This window comes from Podarcis melisellensis, assembly GCF_964234715.1.
Source record: "Podarcis melisellensis genome assembly, chromosome: 7".
In the NCBI taxonomy this organism is placed as follows: domain Eukaryota; kingdom Metazoa; phylum Chordata; class Lepidosauria; order Squamata; family Lacertidae; genus Podarcis; species Podarcis melisellensis.
In genome coordinates this window covers 23,365,452-23,386,249 of record NC_138539.1, presented here as the reverse complement: position 1 = coordinate 23,386,249, position 20,798 = coordinate 23,365,452, and the positions used below count along the sequence as shown (strand labels likewise).

Genomic DNA, 20,798 nt, shown 5'->3' with positions numbered 1-20,798 from the left:
TCAGCTGCACTTTGGAGTTCCCAGTTGAGAGCCCCCAAATGCAACTGATCCCTGCTAAATGCAGGGTGTGCAGTCAAGCGCCAAGCAGCCGGAATTAGCTGCAGAGCTATTCCTTTGCAATCCAACTTGCCGCCTTTTATGGAATACCTGCAATAGCTGTATAGGAAGACTTCATTTTGGGGGTAGAGAACTTCGAATAAAATGTAGTTGATGCATATATAAAATAACAACTTCTTAAGGGTTCGAACTCATGGCTTATTTTCATTGGATATTTATTTATATTGCAGAAATATGTGTTGTTGGTGAATTAGAAGACCTCAGTGCCTCAGTAGATGTACAAGATGTCTACACTAAAGTCAAATGTAAAATAGAAAGCTTCAATATTGATCACTACAGAAACAGGTAGCAACCACACCTTATGTGCATTATTATTATTATTATTATTATTATTATTATTATTATTATTATTTGTTAGTGCTCATGTGGAAACATTTTACTCTTCTTTTTTATTGGGGTGGCAAACCTGTTTCAGGCATTGACTCATGGTCAACATTTCAGGGGCTGTATCTTAAAGTGGGCACGGCTGAAGTGTGAAAGTGGGTGTGAGGATAACTACAGCTCTGAGTTGAGCATTAGAGGCGTCAAGGGGTTCCTTCTACCACTTAGAAAGCAGAGAATGAGATTAACTCCTCCTTTTTGCCAGCACCTCCTCCCTCTGCTGAACCTCCGTTTCATGTCCTGCGTTGCCTGGAATAGTACCCACTTGCCCCTTTCCAGGGCATACTTCTCTTTTTTTAACCTCAGTGCCACTATCCAACAGCACATCCCACTAGAGCAGCCAACATCCTCATCTGCCTTTTCTACCATACATCTTTGGGAGACGATTGCTGTCGTAGACCATACACGGCCACCTATCAGAGGTTAGCTGGGGTATATATCACAGAGGCACTTCTCATGCTCATCTTAGAATACAGTATTGGGAACTTACCATGAACATTATTCTGAGCTGAGTCCCTTGCTGGTGTCCAGGGCCACACTCTGCTACGTGGTTGCAACTAATCACATATAGATGCTACTCTTCTCTTAACTGGGTCTCTGCACTCCCTCCCCCTTCCTTACAGAGTCTGTGTTCTGGGCTGTTCTTTGTTTCTTTCATTCTCCTTCCCTTTATTGTACATTATGCTCAGCATTAGCATGAAACACAACCGAGGTTCAGCAGAGGCAGAGGCTGTCAGCAATGGTGATTTCCTGCCTTCTGAAAAGTTAAGAGGAATTACAACTCACTTAGACACAGTAAGCTTCCATCTTCCCATTCTCAAAGCTTCCAAAGGTCTTTCCCATCAGCTATTCTACACAATTTTAAATAAAATATTTTTATCACTCCATTACTCATCCAGCAAATAAAATAAAAATGAATGGAAAATTTTTAGATGGGGAGGCATGGGGTGCCCCACAAAAAGCCTATTGGCACCATGGCATCATAGCATATTGTGTGTGTGTGTGTGTGTAAATAGAAATCTCTAATATTTTTAACGTGCTTTTTGAAATTACACATTTTGGCAGGCCACAAAAACAGATTGGATTCTCAAATATGGCCAGTGGGCTGCTGATTAGTCACCTCTGTCTTTAGTGGTAGTAATAATAATACAAATAAAAAAGAGATGATTTGAAGTGATCTTGCTTTGCCGCAATTTGCACGTGGAAGAAAGCAGCATTAGTTGTAATAAGAAGAATATACTCAGTATGACAAAGAACATGCCTCTGCTAATATCTGTAGGTTTGATACAAATATTTACCTTCATAGTCTCTGGAGAGCAATCTGTAGTCTTATGGTACAAACTGAAGATTATTTTAGGTTACCTTTCTAATCATTTTATCATGGTGGTTAGCTTAAGACACGAAGCTGGATTTCATAACTATGAAACCAGAAGCTGATGTTTTGTATTTCATATTAATTATACTTTAACTATCACCTTCTGGAGTTATTGTGTGTATGACAATACTTGTGTGAAATTTTGCAGCAATTACAAGCAGCCTGTGGAATTAGGAAATATCTGTGCACCGAAACCTTAGCATGCTCTAGTGAAAAAAGGCTTGCAATCTGACAGTAAACAATTTTCTTAGTTTTTTCTTCTTATTCTTCCAATAGTGTAACTTTTTTAAAAAAATACCCCACATGTATTATAGTAATTAATTCAGCATGCTTTTCATATATCTATCCAAATTATTAAAATACTCTTTCTGTCTACAGATTTAGTGCAAATGCTGAGGGGTTTCAGTTGGCTAAATTCCGTATTAAAAATAGTAGTATTCTTTTCTTGATGCTAATCTTCCAATGTAAACTTGCTTAACACTGGTGGGTTTCTACAGTTTGGTTTGCAAATCAGAATGACTACTATATATATTTTTTAAAATATTCAAAATATAGTTTCATGTAGTTTAAATGTATAGATTCTGACCAGCTGCAGAGAACAGATAAGGTGAATGTTGTGTTTTCCAGACCAGGAGAAGGTTGGCAGTCTGGACTTTTTGAAGGCATATTTCTACAATGCAAAGAAAAACTTGTGGTGAGATTTTTGTAGCAGAATAAGATATTTAACCAAATAACTATCCTAAAATCTAAACATTTTTTTTCTCATGCAGAAGGGTGAAGGACTGCAAGAATTATGGTATAAACCACCAATAGCTTTTTAAAAAGTCAATTTGTTCTTGTGGAAAAGGAGAACATACAATTTCCAACTTTTAAAAAGTCCATTAGTTCTTGCACTCCATCTCTTTCCATTCTAATAAAGCTTCTGTTCCCTTTTTATAATTAATTGCAAATCAAATTACACTTAGTCATTACCTAGGGAGAGTCCTGCTCTACTTTAATTCCTGATAATTTTTTATTCCCCCTCCAAATAATTAGACTGTAGCAAGTTTCAAGTTTATGATTTCCTTCTTTTGATTGAATTGAATTGTGATTTTTGAGGTGAAGGACTTGCAAAGCCTGCAATGGATATTGGCCGAATTCAGCTTAGTTTTAAAATATTTGATTTCCCCCCCTTATGGCTTTATATTTGTTTTTTTGCTTTTTTGCCTGCATCACCTCAAGCTTTGGGGAAGACTCTTGGTCTCTGGGGAAATGTGGAGGTGTCTTCCTTTCCTGTACTGACAAGCTGAACAGACGTACATTGTTGGTTCGACCCGTCAGCAAGCAGGACCCTTTCAGTAACTTCTCTGGCTTCTTTCCCTCTGTAAGAAATCAATGCAATATGTATATTACAGAACTTCCATTAACAAACGGTGGTTTAGAATGATGAACAGCTACTCGTGCAAAAGCTTCTTTATCAAGCTGGTGTTTTTATTTTGTTCTAAAATAGCCTCTCTCTCCCAGTAATGTTCTGGCAACAAGTGTGGTCTGTCTACACAGTTGGGAAATAGGACTGCTGCAGAGCAAAGGAAGAATATTCACTTGAGCATCTTTGTGTGTTACAAATGTGACCCTAAATGGGAGGTCACTTTGATGTTTTACGCTATCATGCATAGGTTCTGGATAACTCCTGAAATATTTGAGTCCATTGATTTTGGTGGCTCTGCTCTGAGCATGGCTTAAGCAAACATAATACTAAAATTCAAAGCTGCAGATAATTGGTTTTATTAGGTCCAGCTAAAATGCCACAAACTAGTGATGAGGCTTTAAAGTTGTCCAGAACTCTTCTTCAGACACTGTGGATTAAGCAGCCAAAAAAAGTGACGTGGGTGGAGAGAACTACTCTCAGCTTTAAAGATACATACACTACCAAATTTTTGTGACTTTGGATACCACCAATTGGTCTGGGGAAGATGGGTTAATCACCATTTTATAGTTCAAATCTGGAAAAATAAATACAGTAAATGGATAAAAGTACAAAGATTCTCAAAATGTTTAGGGGTATTCCTGTGTCCCCCCCCAAAAAAGCACTGACTATGGCTTTAGGGGTTTTTCCCCTAATGGACCAGTGCATCTACGTACGCCATGTAGATTTTTATAAAGGGTCCAGATTTCAGACATCCACATATGCATTATTTATATTTGTATATTTAAGATGTGAATCTTAAGATGTTCCATTTATTGGGAGTAAATCACATGTTACTCTCCAGTGAGAAATTTCAACCTGTGGTGTGTGATCACACCTTCCTCTCCCGTGGCAGAAAAAAAATCTGACTATTTTATTATGGTGTCTCCCTGACCACCTAACTGAAAATGTACTTATCATTCAACAGATCAAATAGCCAGGGAGATAAACACAGTACAGTCTGGTCCCCTTGTTACTTTTTCAAGGGCTCGAGGTGAGAAAGAGCCTGAGATTTTAACTAAGTTGAGATTTTTTTCCCCATGGAGAGTAATGAATGAACAGACCCAGCATCAGTTAAGAAACCCAGCAAGGGAGGTTATTATTATTATTATTATTATTATTATTGGTTAGTGGAAGTTCTGTTCTTTATGATTATTTTCTGTCAAGAACATGTACATGCAAAATTACTGTTGCTACTTATCCGAGTTACTTCATTCTAACACCAATGAAGCTAATTTACTAATTCTTTACCATTTTTTAAAAAATAATTGCATAAATGTAACTAAATAATCAAGTGTATCTGAATGACATTGTTTGAAAATGTATAAAGAGCCATTTGTGCTATTAGCTAATTGGGCCGAGATACATGTGTCTTAGTAGAACATAAAAATAATATGTCCAAATTCATTGAACGTACAGGAACATTATTCTATTTGCAAAGCTCCTGTTTAAACAAAAAATTCCCCATTGATTTCACGCAAAGGGTTGCACATTCTCATTTCCATTGTATGAATGGAAATTCCACTGTTATTGAAATGAATGGGGTTCCTGCAGAAATTTGGATTAGAACTCATAGAGTCAATTCGTTGACTATTCTCCTATTGGCTTTGGTGGGATTTTGGTTCTCTGCAAGCACGGAAAGTCAAATTTCCCACCATTGCCATTTCCAGTAAGATTAGCACTACTCTGTTTTGCACCAAAATAGATGCATTTTTCACATTTGTCTTTTCAAACTAGTAGGAACATAATGGATAGATATTAGGTCAAATCTTCATTCAGAAGGTCTGGTTCAGACAAAATGCTATGACAGTGACTTGTAGTGAGCTCTGCCTCCTTCTTTGTGTGCAAAGGGGAAATCAAAGCTTCCATTCTTGGTTTTGAATACCTCCATACTTCCAAGTCCAGTTTATTTTAACTGTGGCTTGTTGGCAAATCAAGATTAAACCATAGTTTTCAGAGTTTGGATGTAATAGAAAACAGCTGTATATTGAAAACTAAAAGGGGAAACTTTCATTCTGCTCCTGCACACAAATGAGGTCAATGAGGCATGTGAGCCTGAAGCTTGCTATAGTTCATTGCATCTGAACAGAAAGATGTCAAAATCAGCATACCGTGATCTGAAACAAATGCATTTTAAAATATCAATTGTATGTATATTTGTATTTGAATCAGTTCTAAGAGTAGCCATGGTAGTTAACATGTACTACATATTCACAGAAACCTTTTCATCTGATGTTCAGGGAAGTGTATAGCTGAAAAGAAATAAAAAATGAAAGGGTTGTTTGACAAAAGTTCTCCTAATTTTTACACAGTGCAAATGGATTACTTATTTCTCACAATTTCTATTTCCTGATACAGGCAACTGCAAAACTTTTGGATGGTTCTCACCAGCAACATGGATTTCTGTCACTGACTTACACAAAGGCAGTTACAAAAAATGTCCGCCACAAATTGATTTCAAGAAATGAGCGAAGAACTTTGCATAAATTATCTGAAAGTTTCACTGATGGTTCTCCTCATTTCCTTCATGAGATTCTTCTCTCGGCTCAGGCATTTGATGTTGTCCTCTGTTTTCCTTTTCTCAATGCAATTGCAAGTATATTTCAGGCAAAACTGCCAAGAAGCCAAAAAGAGAAAAGAAAATCGCCAGGCCAACCTATGAGGACTCATATTCTCACATCTCGGAACTTGCCGCTTATTTATATCAATACTGGCGTAATCAGAATCTTTTCCCCCAAAATGGAAGAATTGCAGCACAATATTGAAGGTACTATATTCTCCACCTTATATTAATACAATAAGCATATTTTTCTTGGATACTGTTGTTCATGAAAATGCTGTCTCCACTATATATCTATGAAGGGTCCTCATTGGCTTGTTCTCCAGTTTTACTGATTTGCAAATTTTAGAGAAAATCCTTTAGAAGTCCAAAGAAAGCCTTGCCTGCCTTTCCGGTCATAGAATACACATCAGCTCAGGGTAGCTACCTCAGCAATGACCTCTTCAGGTTTCCTCTAATTAACCTTTCCAGGGAAACACTTGTGGCAAATGACTACTGTGCTTTTGTTATATGTGTATATTTTTGGCCTTTCGTTCAGTGCTCAGCTCTACTGTGTCAAATGGATTCATACACTGTCTATATCTAGTATGCTTAATTAAATCTAAGGTTTTGACATAACAATGGGCAGTAAACCTCAATTTGCCCTCTGTATTCTACATAACATACGAGTTTCAGGCATGCATAAAGATACAAGCAGTTGCTAAAGAATGTACAGTGGAACTTCGGTTTTCAAGCGTCTCAGAAGCCGAACGTTTCGGAACCTGAATGCCAAAAACCCAGAAGTAATTGCTTCTGTTTTCGAACACGCCTTGGAAGTTGAACGGCTTCTGAGGCGCGTTTCTCAATTTTCACCATTGAAATTGCCGGCAGCCCTTTGCGCCTCGGCTGTCGAATGTTTTGGAAGTTGAATGGTCTTCTGGAACAGATTACGTTTGACAGCCAAGGTTCCACTGTACAATTGCTTTCTAGAGTGCTCAACTATCCTTCCCCTTCCCAGGGATATGTCTTGATTGCTCCAGGAAGTTTTTTATTGTCAGAGATTGAAGTGGGAGAAGAAAGCTAGTTAGATGGCTTTGTTTCAAATTCGCTCAGTCATGGTGATTGAAAAGTAACAGGAAGGCACCCCATCCCACTTTATACCATTTTGAGTTCTGCCCACTTCTCATTATTTTACCTGGCAGCCACCTGCCTTTTCACTTCCTGTCTTGATGGAACATGTTGAAAGACAGCAAACAAGCATTCTAATAGGAAACTTGTGGCCCTCCAGAAGTTGCTAGACTCCAATTTCAGCACAGCCAGTAGTCAGTAATAGATAGGATCTGTTGTCCCTCGCCTTCTGGACATCCAAAGACATCTCCCCTTGCAACTCTATTACCTACAGAGAATATAGGTAACCCCGTTTCTGTTTCCCTAACCCCGTTTCTGTTAGGGACCTAGAAGACTAACTTGTTTTCTCCATCTTCTTCCAAGGATTTGCTTAGTCTTCTGTGTGGGTAAAATTGTTTTCTGCTAAGTAATTAATAATTGGTGCTTTTTGGACAAATTAATTAATTGCGTTTTGATCTAGAGTACCGTAGTTTCCTGTGATCTTGAAAGTGGCTTCACACAGAGCAAAAGATCCTAAATGGAAATTTCATTTGAAATTTCCCAAAAAGGAAATCATGTCAGACTCGTTTGTTAAATGTGACAAATGTGCTAATGCCTATTTTGTGGTGGGAGGCAGACAAATAGACAGATGTCCACTTCATTGAAATACAGTGATATTCAAAATTCATATAGATTTGCTTTGTGTTCCTACTCTCAAAGCCCAAATTAGTCAGTTTGCCTATTGTTGGGCTGCATACTGCAGGAAGATTTTTTTAAAAAATGCTGTTCATAGGATTATCATTCTGCACATGCTTCTTCACAAAAGCTGTAGCAATGTTAGTTCATTTGGGTGTTGCTGAATGATACTTTATTTGATCATCAGTGAAAGCATGCATGAAATATGATGCTTAGAGCTACATTTATTTAACAGACTTACTTTAAAAGTCTACAGATGAGTTAGAGGGAGCCCCAGGAGTCAAATTAGCACCACTAAGAAGCTAGGTTTGATGATTTAGAAGTTGTGTAAATTTGATAGCATAAATGTCCTGTAGTTTAAAAAGAAAAATGTTATTGAGGTTAGCTTAGACATCTACCAAAGTATTTGTAACTGGGGGAAAAATGAGTATCTATTTAGCCTGATTAAAATACAAATGCTTTGTCCACTTAACTTCCCACATAACCATGGCCTCCCAATCCTATTTCTCCAAATAGTTTATTATACCTTATCTTCAGTGCAGTTCCTTAATGATTTTTGATGTATTTCATAAGTATTTGATAGCATTGCCTGACACACCCACACCCCTGCCATGGTTTATTCATTAGCTGTGTGTCCAGATTGTTAATCATAGCCTCAGTATGACTGCCTGATTCATCCTGGACGCATCTCAGTGGTGTTGCAGAAGCCAGCTTTTATATACACAACACACATACACATGAGTCTTCTGAGCTGCATGTGAAGTTTGCTTGTTCTTTCCACATCAAGCAACGTGTTATTTAGTAAAGTACTTAGCACTCACCACACTCTTAGCATCTGTAGCTGAAAGCTTAGCTTTCAAAACAAGTTGTCTGTGATATCTCACTGGGTGGCCACAGATGGGGAAAAGGGATTGAAAGCTTAGTACATCCTCAAAGCATAGGCTTGTGGAGAACACTAGGCCCAACTGCATGTATATATATCAGATGTCACTGTCAGCTTCTAAAATGTCATAAAATCCTTCATGGGCAAAAAGAAATGTTACAAAATACAGAGTGCAGGTCTCTGTACTGAAATACATGTTCACTTCTTTATTTCTTCACAGTATACCTTGTATTTTTTTAGTAGCTGTGTTAAAAGTAATTGCAATAGGCACAATATTTAATAGGAGCTAAAACTGTTAAGATCTCCAAAAAACAATTAAACACTTATTAGGTAATCAGTAAGCTTTCATGTCAATACCCAACATTCTTTTCCATTCTTCCAGCAGCCAGTCCAAGAATCAGGACTTAGGGCATAGCTTTGCCAATAGGGAAAGACTTGTTTGTTTCCCATTCAGCTTTGTGGGGGAAAGTATATAGACTGTAGATTAGGACACCATTGGAGAAAAATATTGTTTCTTACTCCAGACACTGAGAGAGGTGTAGGGAGCAATTTTAGCTGCCCACCCCCAGCATAGTGTACCTGAGTCCATCCATTTCCTTTCCTTTCATATAAATGGGAGCCCCACACAAAGGCTGCATACACACTATATATTTAAAGCACACGACCCCCCCATCATAAGAACTGTAGTTTACCCCCCACAGTTACAGTTCCCAGCACCCTTCACTACAGTTCCCATGATTCTTTTGGGGAAGTCATATGCTTTAAACATACAGTATATGCAAAACCAAAGATGCACAAAGAAGCATTCATTCTCCCTTCTCTCTCTCTCTCTCTCTCTCTCTCTCTCTCTCTCTGTCTCTCTGTCAGAAACAGATACATAAACACACACATTTCTCTGTCCCTGTAATATCCCCAGGGACACTGCACTTATTATAATTAAAGGCATTTCACTAGTCAATACTAGTCAATTTAAATATATTCTCATGTTATCCTGTTGGCGTTAGGAATGAGGGAAGCTACATCAGCCAAAATAGCATGACTACCAGGCCTAGGGATGGGCAGGGGAACTATATCTGCCTGCCTGTCTGTCTCTCTATTTTGTTTGGTATTAATTGGTTTACCAGTATTCATTGCAGAAGTTAATAATAATACCAATAATAATAATAATAATATGGTTGCTCCACTGAAAAGTCACCTCACTCATTGCATTGGAAATACCTTCATTAATACATCTGGCTCTGTATGTATACACAAATGTTGTTTGTTTCCTACTTCAGTTGCAGATAATAAGACGAATAAGGAAGATACTTTGGTACTTAAAATTGGCTCTGTGTCGATGGCTCCTCAGGCTGACAATCCTCTTAGTAGAGCTGTGCTGAGGAAAGACATTTACCAGTAAGTGTTTTTTATTTGACAAATTAGAATGAGAAAAATGTTTGAAAAATCCAGAAATGTTTTTAAAAATCAAAACAAGATATTATCTTGAGAGAGAAGATATGAAATCATTGATCTGGCATGCATGGTTGACGACTGGGATTGTATTGTTTTACCCCTGCCTGCACATTGCACATTGCACATTGAATAGTATTTGCCTAGCCCAGTGCACCCGAGTTCTGTCCGCATAATCTGTACTCTTGATTTTGTATTCAAGACATAGTGTTCATGTAGTTTGAGCAATGCATGTTGGGTTCTGCATATATAAGCTCACATGCAAAAATAAAGTTGAATACACAAAGAACTGGTAGGCAAAGTAAACTTGCATGATCCTGAGCCCCATGCTAATTACACAGTTTAAACATCATCACAGGGCTGGAATAAAAGTTATCCAGTAAAACATGTATTCTGATGAAAATCTTTTTGTATAGAATTTTCCTTTTTTACATTGATTACTGAATTATCGTGCATGCTTTCATATTTTTTCAGACACTTCAACGGTCTATGAAGCACTGATGAACAATAATTTAATTTTCAGTTACATTATCATGATCTTAAGGGCTCCCCCACCCCTGCAAGGAAAAAAAATCAGTCAGGAAAGGGATCTCTCTTTTTTTGCAAATACCTTCTCTCTCAGTAGCTGCCTAGTGTGAAAGTGATTTTCATAATGTTAAATGGTTAGCAGACATTCAAAATGCTGGACTGTTGATGTCATGTGGATCAAAGCTGTGAAAGAAAGCAAACTTCTAAGGCAAAGTTTCACAGTAAACACATTCTTTGTGTGAATGTCGTGCTCTGGATTGTGTCACTGACTTTCTGCAAACCACACTAATCATATGTAGGCAGCAAAACTGGAGAACATATGTAATCAACATGATAAAAATAATATATGATTCTTAGTAGAGTTGGCACTGCTGAGAAACATGAAAGTATAGTTGCAAATAATACCAAGTGAGAAAAGTCACAGAAATACAGATGAACAAGTGTCTTATGCTTCCTGTTGGTCTGTTTCTCAGATGTGGCATTTTTTTTTGTTTGAAAAGTACTTCGAACTGTACTTCAATAGAAGTATGTTACAAACATCAAAATCCTTTCCCAGCAGTAAAATGTTTTACGGCTTTAAAAATGACAGATATTACTTTGTCAAGCATAGAAATTCCTCAACTAGTTCAGGCTCCTTGCAACTTACCAGTTTCTATCCAAGGGGGTGGGGTGGGGGGAGAAGCTTTGTCATAGTGCACTTAAAGGTGGGTCTGCCTCTGAATACCATTTTCACATATTCAGGAAAATGTGATATATGAACTGGTGTCATGGGTTTGACTTGGATATGGACCCATAAAAATCAGGAATGTTTTCCTTGAGCATGCAAGCACACCAAGAAAGCAATTGTGTCATCTTCTCTAGGAAAATGAAGATTAGATGGAGTGATAGGATTGAATGGCTTTCTAGGAAGCTTACAGATGAGAAAGTAAGAATAAACACCCAGGGTACCAGAAGTTCATATCCCCCCAATATACCTTTATGTGCTTGAGAAAGGTGTGCCAGGGTAGGGCAAAATGTGCGTCCGTGTGAGGTATTCTGTGAATGTCCTGTTTGGGAAAAAGCGTTTGAGATGCATGGCTTTTTGTACTGTGAAAGCTGTGAGGTTATAGAAACAACAAAGAATCTTGTGAAATCTTAAAAGACCTCTCTGGAAACGGAGGTTATGATAGTACAGTGGTACCTCAGGTTACATACGCTTCAGGTTACATATGCTTCAGGTTACAGAGTCAGCTAACCCAGAAATAGTGCTTCAGGTTAAGAACTTTGCTTCAGGATGAGAACAGAAATTGTGCTCCGGTGGCACAGTGGCAGCAGGAGGCCCCATTAGCTAAAGTGCTGCTTCAGGTTAAGAACAGTTTCACGTTAAGTACAGACCTCCGGAACAAATTAAGTACTTAACCTGAGGTACCACTGTACTGTTGTAACCAAACACTACGTAGGCAGTGGCGTAGCGTGGGTTGTCAGCACCCGGGGCAAGGCAAGTAATTTGCACCCCCTAACCTGTGGATTTGCGCCCCCTAACCCTAACCCCAGTAGGGACGCAGGTGGCGCTGTGGGTTAAAGCCTCAGCGCCTAGGACTTGCCGATCGAAAGGTCGGCGGTTCGAATCCCTGCAGCGGGGTGCGCTCCCACTGCTCGGTCCCAGCGCCTGCCAACCTAGCAGTTCGAAAGCACCTCCGGGTGCAAGTAGATAAATAGGGACCGCTTACCAGCGGGAAGGTAAACGGCGTTTCCGTGTGCGGCTCTGGCTCGCCAGAGCAGCGATGTCACGCTGGCCACGTGACCCAGAAGTGTCTCCGGACAGCGCTGGCCCCTGGCCTCTAGAGTGAGATGGGCGCACAACCCCAGAGTCTGTCAAGACTGGCCCGTACGGGCAGGGGTACCTTTACCTTTACCTTTAACCCTAACCCCCAGATGTTGTGCCCAGTGCGGCCGGCCCCCCCTGCACCTCCACGCTACGCCACTGTACGTAGGGTATTTTATACTGTGTACTGTTGAGAGGCACATTGTGCAGTTTGGGGATGGAAGCATTATAGACTAACTTCCTTCATCGGTTCAAGCTTAATTTATTTTTAAAAGACCTAGTTCCATGTGAATTTCAGTGTGTAATGTGTGGAGCAGCTCTCAATACATGATTATAGTGCTGCATTGTGGTATGAAATTCTATAACCTTTCTGTAAAGAAGAAAGACTAGATGGCTTCATGCATTTGTGGCAGAGGATGGGGAACCTGCGCCTCAGACATTGCTGGACTATAGATCCCATTATCCCTGACAATTGGCTATGCTGGCTGAGGGTGATAGGAGTTAGAGTCCAGTAACATCTACAGGGCTACAAATTTCCACCTCTGCTTTACTGTCTCTCAGTTAACACAGTTTATCATTCTCACTTTGATACAGCAATCACTTACAGCTGTACTTGACATCCAGTTTTTCACTGGGGCATATTTCTGTCAGATGAAAAGCTGAAGGGCTACACAGAACTTTGTTCCATACAAGCCAAGAAACAGGAACTAAATGTATTTTCATCTGAAACAGGCAGATGAACCTTTTCTTAGTTGCTTGTTTGAATATTTATTGTACTACTCTTTGGTGCCCCAAAATTCTCCCAAGATAGTTTACAACAAGGTGCAAAAACACTATGCACAATTAAAAACAAAACAAACAAACAAACACAAAACAGCAGTATTTACCAAATAGAGATGTGGATAAAAGCTAACAAGTCACAGATCTAAGAGGTCTGGGCAAATAAAAAGGACTTTACTCAGGAGCCAGGCAGAGGAGAGTCCAGAGAGCATTCCAGAGCTGGGGTGCCACAACAGAAAAGACCCAATTCCTGGTTCATACCTGCCTTACTTCTAAAGGCAGAAAGAACAGGGGAAATCTTCTCAGGAAGATCTTTGTGAAGTTCATATGAAATAAAGGGATCCTTTTGGGGGCAAGCCATTCAGGGTTTTGACTGTTAATTAATTAAACAACGAATTGTGCTCAGAAGCAGTAAAGAAGCTGATACTGCTGTTTTAAGACTAGAAAGATACATTCTGTATTTCCAGACAGTAATCTTACTAGTCTATTTTGGCCCCAATACAATGTTCAACAACAGCCCGATGTACGTATCATGCATGATAGGGGTTAAAACAGCTCCTTCCCTGTGTCTCCATTTGATAAAATGTGGTCAGGGTGTATAACATGGTATACGCGGGGTGTTATTGTTGGGATCAGAGGATATACTGGAGGCTAGATGGAAACCTTTGAGGTGTTGACCTGCGTGCATCCAGCTGCCCATCCTTAACTATTAATAAGCCGTTTCCTTTGTGAGAATACTTGAAGTTTGTTAGAATGTGGAAGCAGTTTGTAGGGAACCAAATTCTCAGAGGACTGAAAACATGAAGTTGGAAGAATATCCCACTATATTGTCTTATTTGAATTTCGAAGCACTTATTTCACCTTGTCTAAAAGCAGCAGGCATGTCACCATTTAAGTACATTGAGCTGCCCTTTTCACCTCCTGTTACGTCATGACTGGTGTTCATGGGGGCTACTTTATCTTTAATGGCTGGTAGATGAATCTGTACTCCAAGATGAGGCTCCCCTTAACTTCACTTAGGTTGGAAATCTTGCCTGGTAGTAATGCGCCTGGTTCAATTTAGCAGATAATGTGAGTCTCCCTTGTGCACAAGCACTGTTAGTATTAATCACAATTAAATCCATATTTAACATGTCGGATCATTTACTCAAGTTTTCTGCAGCCTCTATGGTTTTGCTGCTGAACCTTGATATTCACAACAACATACTGTTTTTGTATGCTTGACAGGAAAAAAGATTCGTACAGAGCACTAATAATAATAATAATAATATCTTTATTGTCATTGCCCCCTCTCGGGGACAACAAAATTACTAGAAAATGAAGTCAGGGTTCATCGTGGTCTAGGGCAGGCTTCCTCAGCCTCGGCCCTCCAGATGTTTTGAGACTACAATTCCCATCATCCCTGACCACTGGTCCTGCTAGCTAGGAATCATGGGAGTTGTAGGCCAAAAACATTGGAGGGCCGAGGCTGAGGAAGCCTGGTCTAGGGAGATTATTTCTTAGGTGCATAACCATAGGTATCAGGGCAGAAAAATATATTTGGGAATAGTGGTGAACTTTTGGCTCTCAAATTTCAGCAGTGGCCTGTGCAACACTAAAATCTGGTGCCCCTTGCCTCTCACGCTCTGTTTTACAGCACTGTTGTGCCCCCCGCCCCCAGCAGCACGGCACCCAGTGCAGCTGAACCAGTTGTGCTATCCTAAAACCGCCTCTTTGGGGAAGATTATTACACCAGAGCACTGCCATAACTAAGTAGCTTCATGATATTAATAAATCTATGAAAATTTGGAGAGCTGTTTTCTACAAATTTTCCAGACTCTCTGATTTGGATGTGAGAACTAGTCTTCAGGATTTGGAAGAACAGTTTTCTACGGGTGATTAAATTATATGATTTCAGGTCTTTTCCCCTGTATGTCAAGCTTTAGAGAGCCTGACATGCATTCTTTTTTGGACCAAAGCAGTAAAATGCCCTAGTGTGCATTTTGCTGATGTTGCCCGTTAGCATGCGATTGTATTTGTATTTAAATCAAATTCCAGTTGGGCAAATAGCTGACTTTCCACAAAACGTTTCATTGTCCCTTGGGCTCTTCCTGCTGATTTCAAAAATATGTTTTTGAACAGTCATTTCAAGGATACTTTGCTGCCATATATGTTTAACATTGACATATAAAATCCCTGGTTGTGGTAAACAGTGTTACTGTAAAATAATTCAGAAAAGCTTCAGAAAGCTTACTGTTACCATTCTTTATTAATGGCTTGTGAGTAAATATAATTTACATTGTATTTGGTTTCAACAAATGTTTTGTTTGTTTGGAAAGTATTCTCTAGTAATATTTAAAACAGATTATTTTCTTTCTTTTAATTATGGTGGAATTTTAAGTTGAATATAATGTGAAGGCTATGCTTCTGTTACTAAGGTAACCATATCCTTGTTGTAATGAGACATTTGTTAACTTCTGTATACACTTGTGGTTCATTCCATAAATACTTGTGGGTTCTCTGATGTCCTTCACAAGGTTTTATCTATGACAAATTTTTACCACAGCTCTTGAAGTGCTTTGTGAGAATGGGTGTGGGTTTCTTTCTTCTTAAAATTATTCTCTAAAATCTTAGCACATTTTTTAAAAAATCTCCCTCTTCAGCTTTGTTGCTGTTTAACGTATTCCATCCTTTTTTTTACAATGTGGAATGTTCACCTATTGAAATAGATTTATCAGTAGCCCCTCATTGAGTTAAGGGGAAAGTCTTCTGTTTATTCATTAGGTAAGTTTATTTTACACCAGTATTGTGGGACCAATACCTTATCCCAGGTCTACTTTTTATTGCAAAATTTACACTAAGGATGGGGAACTTGTTGTCTTCTAGGCTACAACTCCTATTATTCTTGACCATTGGCCATCTTGGCGGGGACTGATTGGAATTGTACTGCAGCAACAAATAGAGAAGCATAAGTTATCACTTTTCACAATCCTTTTAGTATTAGCTAACATGGTGTCCTTTGAATCCCAATTTCCCTCAGCCACAGCTGGCATGGCCAGTGGTTCAGAATGATAGGGGTCGAATCTCAACACCATCTGAAGAACAACACTTTAATTCCTCCTGTTCTAGGGCTGGGTGCTGTTTTCCCAGTGAGTTCCATGTGTGGAAGACACTGGCAGAGCAGACCCTGGCTGCCTTCAGGACTGAATCCTCTGGAAGATCCAATCCTGCTGGGGTCTGCTTCCAGCTGGGGAGCAAATGTCTCAGTCCTGCTGAATTTGACTGTACACGTGTGCTCCCCTGCAGAACAGGCATGTGCAGGAAAACTTCTTTTACTCTATTTCCCCTACCGCCATGCCCCAGATCATATGGGATGCCCATCCCACTGCAATCTGGGGCTGTCTCCATCTGACTAGCCTGGTTCTGCCCAAATCAGCCCAATACGATTGGGGCTTCAACTGAATCCAGCGTGCTGCCCTACCAGATACATTAACTGATGGGAGCACCAACATTGGTATTAATATAAAGTAACCCTGGAATTCACTAGCAGACACCTAAAAACAAATCTCTAATTTAATGGTAACTGATATAAATAACATCTTCTTACAAGTGGAAACTAGTGTGACAGTGCGAAGAACTGTAGCTGGCATAAAACCACCATTCAAAAATGTCTTTGGCATATGTCTCCTGCATATTGTGTGCATTGATGTTTAGCTGATTTAACTTGAAGGCTTTGTGTTTGGCTTTGGCAGGCACAAAAGCAATGGTGTACACTGTGGCTTCCTGCAGCAGGAAATAAGTTTCAAGGAATACTTTCCCTCTTGCTGCCAAAATTTACCATAACAATACTGTTGGAAATGACTGAATAGTTTACTGTTTGCCATTTTACTACATTTAAACTGTTCAGGTTTAAAAAGTTTGTTTTCTATATGTTTTCTTGTTTTGCTTGATATTTCATGGGAATCTGTCCTCCTGTTTTACTTCTTACTTGTTACTTGTTTCATTCAGGTGGTATCTGCTACTTTTCAAATAGTTGCTTGTTTGCAACCAGGGCTGTAGTCCTAAGCAGTTACCAAGACATCTGCCTAATTGAACCCAGTAGGGCTTAAGTTTGAGTAAATATGCATAGGATCACACTGAATTCTTTGGTTCCCTTGATATCAATATAATTTTAATCATGCTTTACCATACAATAATGCCTGACCCAGTAGCAGCTGGCAGGGTGAGTGGGATTGTGTTGCTTTCCCATCTTCTCAACAACTTGTGTCACTGCTGGTACTAACAGGGAGAAGGTGAGAGGTAAGGCAGCAAGGAGTTTAGCATTGTATGGGCACAGTGTCACATGCACCACTGCTGCACCCGCATCACACTGAGCTCTGTGCTGCCTTGTCGCTCTCCTTCTTGATACTAGCAGAGATGAGAGAACAACAGAGATCCACCCATCTCACCCCACTGGCCAGTCCAGTTTATGTTTGCAGAGAAAACATCCCTATGCATATTCTTTGCTGGATAGGAATTTTGTATACAGTATCTGCTGATGCCTGTATCTAGAATTCCTTTTCCTTATCAAGCTGCTGAGTCTATGCATGTATAGCCTGATAAACAGAGTTGAAATCCTGTCTATAGATATTCAAACAATTACAAGTGGGTGTAGTGTCCCAGTTTTCTTGCTACTGCTAAACAGCCAAGTGGCATAATCTCCTGGGTTACAGCCATTATCTGTAAGAAATTTAAACAACTGATGTCAAGGGTATTTAAGTATTATGTATGCACGTTACAAATTAGGAAAGAACAAATGGCCATAGGAATGATGTAAAATCGGTTGGGGAAACCACTTCCATGAGCCTCTTTGCAAGTGAGACCAGGCCTCCTGATGCATGAGGATAATGCATGGAGCCCTGGAAAATAGCATTGGGTCTCATCAAGGATGAGAGTGAAGAGCTTGCCTTCCTCTTCACCCCAATGCCATTGCAAAGACATGCATGACCTCAGGATGAATGCAGCAAGCTACAGCCATCTCCTAAATTGAAGGCTCTTCAAGGCTGTATGTGCAAGGGATGAGCAACTTAACTTTCTGCTTTGACCTAAAACACATTGCTGCAGTTTTGCTGGTTTGAAAGAAAGCCTAAACACTGAGCCCCAGAAGCCAAGAGCTGAACTTGTGGGCTGCTTTTTTTGCTGCTAGATACTTAATCTGGCAACAAATGGCAGTGCAAATGTGCAGTCATTACTCAGTAGTAATTTTGGTGGACAGCAGCAGGATAGTCATACTAAGATTGGTGTTGACAAATAGATGATGGAATACTAGCGAATTACTGTTGTAGTTATATGTGCATAAATTTGTATCCAAATAAAATGAGTTGTAAGGATTTTTTGTGTGAGAGGAGTTAGAGGTGCCTTTTAAAATGTCACCAACCATCCATGGTTTTTGTAAATACATGTATTAAATATTCTCAAATCTACTGCCCAGAATAACTGGAAATAACTTTACATACATATAGCTTATCAGTCAGAAAAGACAGAGATGTTATGTGGCTTCATGCCTGGGAGGTGGGGAGGCCACTTGCTCTGGATGAGATTGCACTCCCCTGGAAGCAGCAGGTCCACACTTTGTGGGTGCTCCTAGATTCAAGACTATCCCTGGAGGCTCAGATGGCCTTAGTGGCCAAGAGTGCCTTTCTTCAGCTACAGCTATTTCATCAGCTACTGTTTGACAGAGATGACATAGCCATTGTATTCCATGGTCTGGTTTGGATTATTGTAATGTGCTCTACATGGGGCTGCCTTTGAAAGCAACGTGGAAACTTCAATTGGTCCAAAATGCAATGGCCAGATTACTGGCTTGGGTTCCCTTCAGATGTCCCGTTTTGAAGCAGCTGCACTTCTTGCCAGTTCGTTTCTGGGCCCAATTCAAGGTGCTTCTGTTAGAGTTTAAAGCCCTAAACAACTGAGGCCCCAAATACTTGAAAGATGATCTGCTTCCCTACAGGCCCTCCCAGGTGCTGAGATTGGTGGAGGGAGCCCTCTTGGCTGTTCCACCGCCATCAGAATCTCTGTGGGCAGTGGCCTGGGGGATGGTATTTTCTGTGACAGCCCCTAAGTTGTGGATGTGTCTTCCTACAGAGATTTATCCAGGGCCTTCATTATGCACCTTTCAGGAAATGCTGAAGATGCATCTTTTTACCCTGGCTCTGGACACTTCAGATGTATGTTCTATAATGTGAAGTCGTTTTAAACTCTTTTTTATATTGTGTTCTAATTGTACAGTGATTTGTGGCAGTATATATTATTATTTTGTGTATTACTCTGCAAAAGCAATTGGTACAACCAAAGTGATCACTTCAGTTTCCTCTCCTCCACCCATGCGCCCCAGGAACCTCTTCAGAGAGTCCCCAATCCTCTCGAGCTGATTTTGAGGGGGCTGCAGATGAGAGGGGAGAAGGGGGACATTCCATTTCACTAGTACAGTGGAACCTCGGGTTGCGGACGTAATCCGTGATGGAGGCACGTCCACAACCCGCAGCGTTCGCATCCTGAAGCGCCACACCTGTGAACGAGTGGCGAAACCCAGAAGTGACCTGTTCTGGTACTTCCGGGTTTCCCACAGTCCACAACCCAAAAACATGTAACCTGAAGCGTCTGTAACATGCGGTATGACTGTACAAGTCTCTTGTGTTAGCAGAATTGGAGCTTTGGATACCATCCAATTAAATTATATAGCAATATTTCTAAACATGTAATATTTCTAAATGCAATCTGATTCTCAAAAGCTGCAGTTGATATGAGTTTAAGAACTCTCAAGAAATTTTAAACAGCTCTGAAAGGCACAAAAACTGCTTAGTTATGCATAGCAAATCTTGACAACTAAAAGTTTTAAATATGATTCAAACACCTACATGAGCTCTCCACCAGACCCCATCAGCAATATTGGAATGTAATGAGGTAAAAATTAAAAATGCAGATCACAAATTCAAAGGCAAGTTTATATACCATATTCAAGAGACTTTAAAAAAAAACTAACTGCCCAAATTTGTAGTTTATTACACATAAATTTAGGGTAACTTGCCACAATACATTGATTTTGTAATCGCTTTAAAGAGCTTTATCCATGACTGTAAAAGGAGGAATTCAATAGATAGTATAAATTTGTCTTATTTTGTTTCTTAACTTGAGAAGCAAGTGGCAGTTGGGAGGGGCACATTGTGGAAAATTAATAATTCTGACCTGCTTTGTGGCTTTCTTGTAAGCTGTACTGAAATAATATATGAACAGTTCTTCAAGTACTCAGAAAGGCTGAGATGAATGACTATTGCCTTCTGGTTTCTTGCCTCAGGCTCTTTATTGCCAGTTCACTCATTCATCATAAGGAAGATTTTTGGCTTTCATTTCTTTCTCCCTGCCTTCTCTTCTAGACTAACCCGATTGCCCATACCCTTTCAGAGAATATTTATGTGCAGATTTCATTGAGGGCCTATATCCCTAAACCTTCACAGTCTTTCCCAGGGCTCGGTAACTTTTAATGTTTTTATTACTGTTTGTTTGTCTCTGAAAGCAGACAGCTTTTACTCGAAATCAAAGGAATATAATGTTTTACAGACGTATATCAAATGCTTTACATACATTATTTCTCTGAAGTGACTGTGATTCTGTACACCTTGGCACCCACCTGGCTTCTTTGGGTATATTATAATTTCCCACAGATTTTTACATTTAATA

General features: G+C 39.7%; 1 protein-coding gene across 5 annotated transcripts in view; it reads left to right on the top strand.

Annotated features, from left to right (window-relative positions):
• Positions 1 to 20,798, top strand: part of VPS13B (vacuolar protein sorting 13 homolog B) — a 353,019-nt gene that overhangs the window by 194,322 nt on the left and 137,899 nt on the right. For 3 of the 5 annotated variants that reach the window (XM_081919663.1, XM_081919662.1, XM_081919661.1), the window contains exons 27-30: positions 288 to 402; positions 3,095 to 3,236; positions 5,676 to 6,084; positions 9,826 to 9,937. In XM_081919663.1, coding sequence (XP_081775789.1) covers positions 288 to 402; positions 3,095 to 3,236; positions 5,676 to 6,084; positions 9,826 to 9,937 — 778 coding nt within the window. Of the gene's footprint in view, positions 1 to 287; positions 403 to 2,500; positions 2,568 to 3,094; positions 3,237 to 5,675; positions 6,085 to 9,825; positions 9,938 to 20,798 lie in introns of all 5 variants that reach the window. The other 2 variants (XM_081919665.1, XM_081919664.1) reach the window with 1 other exon arrangement.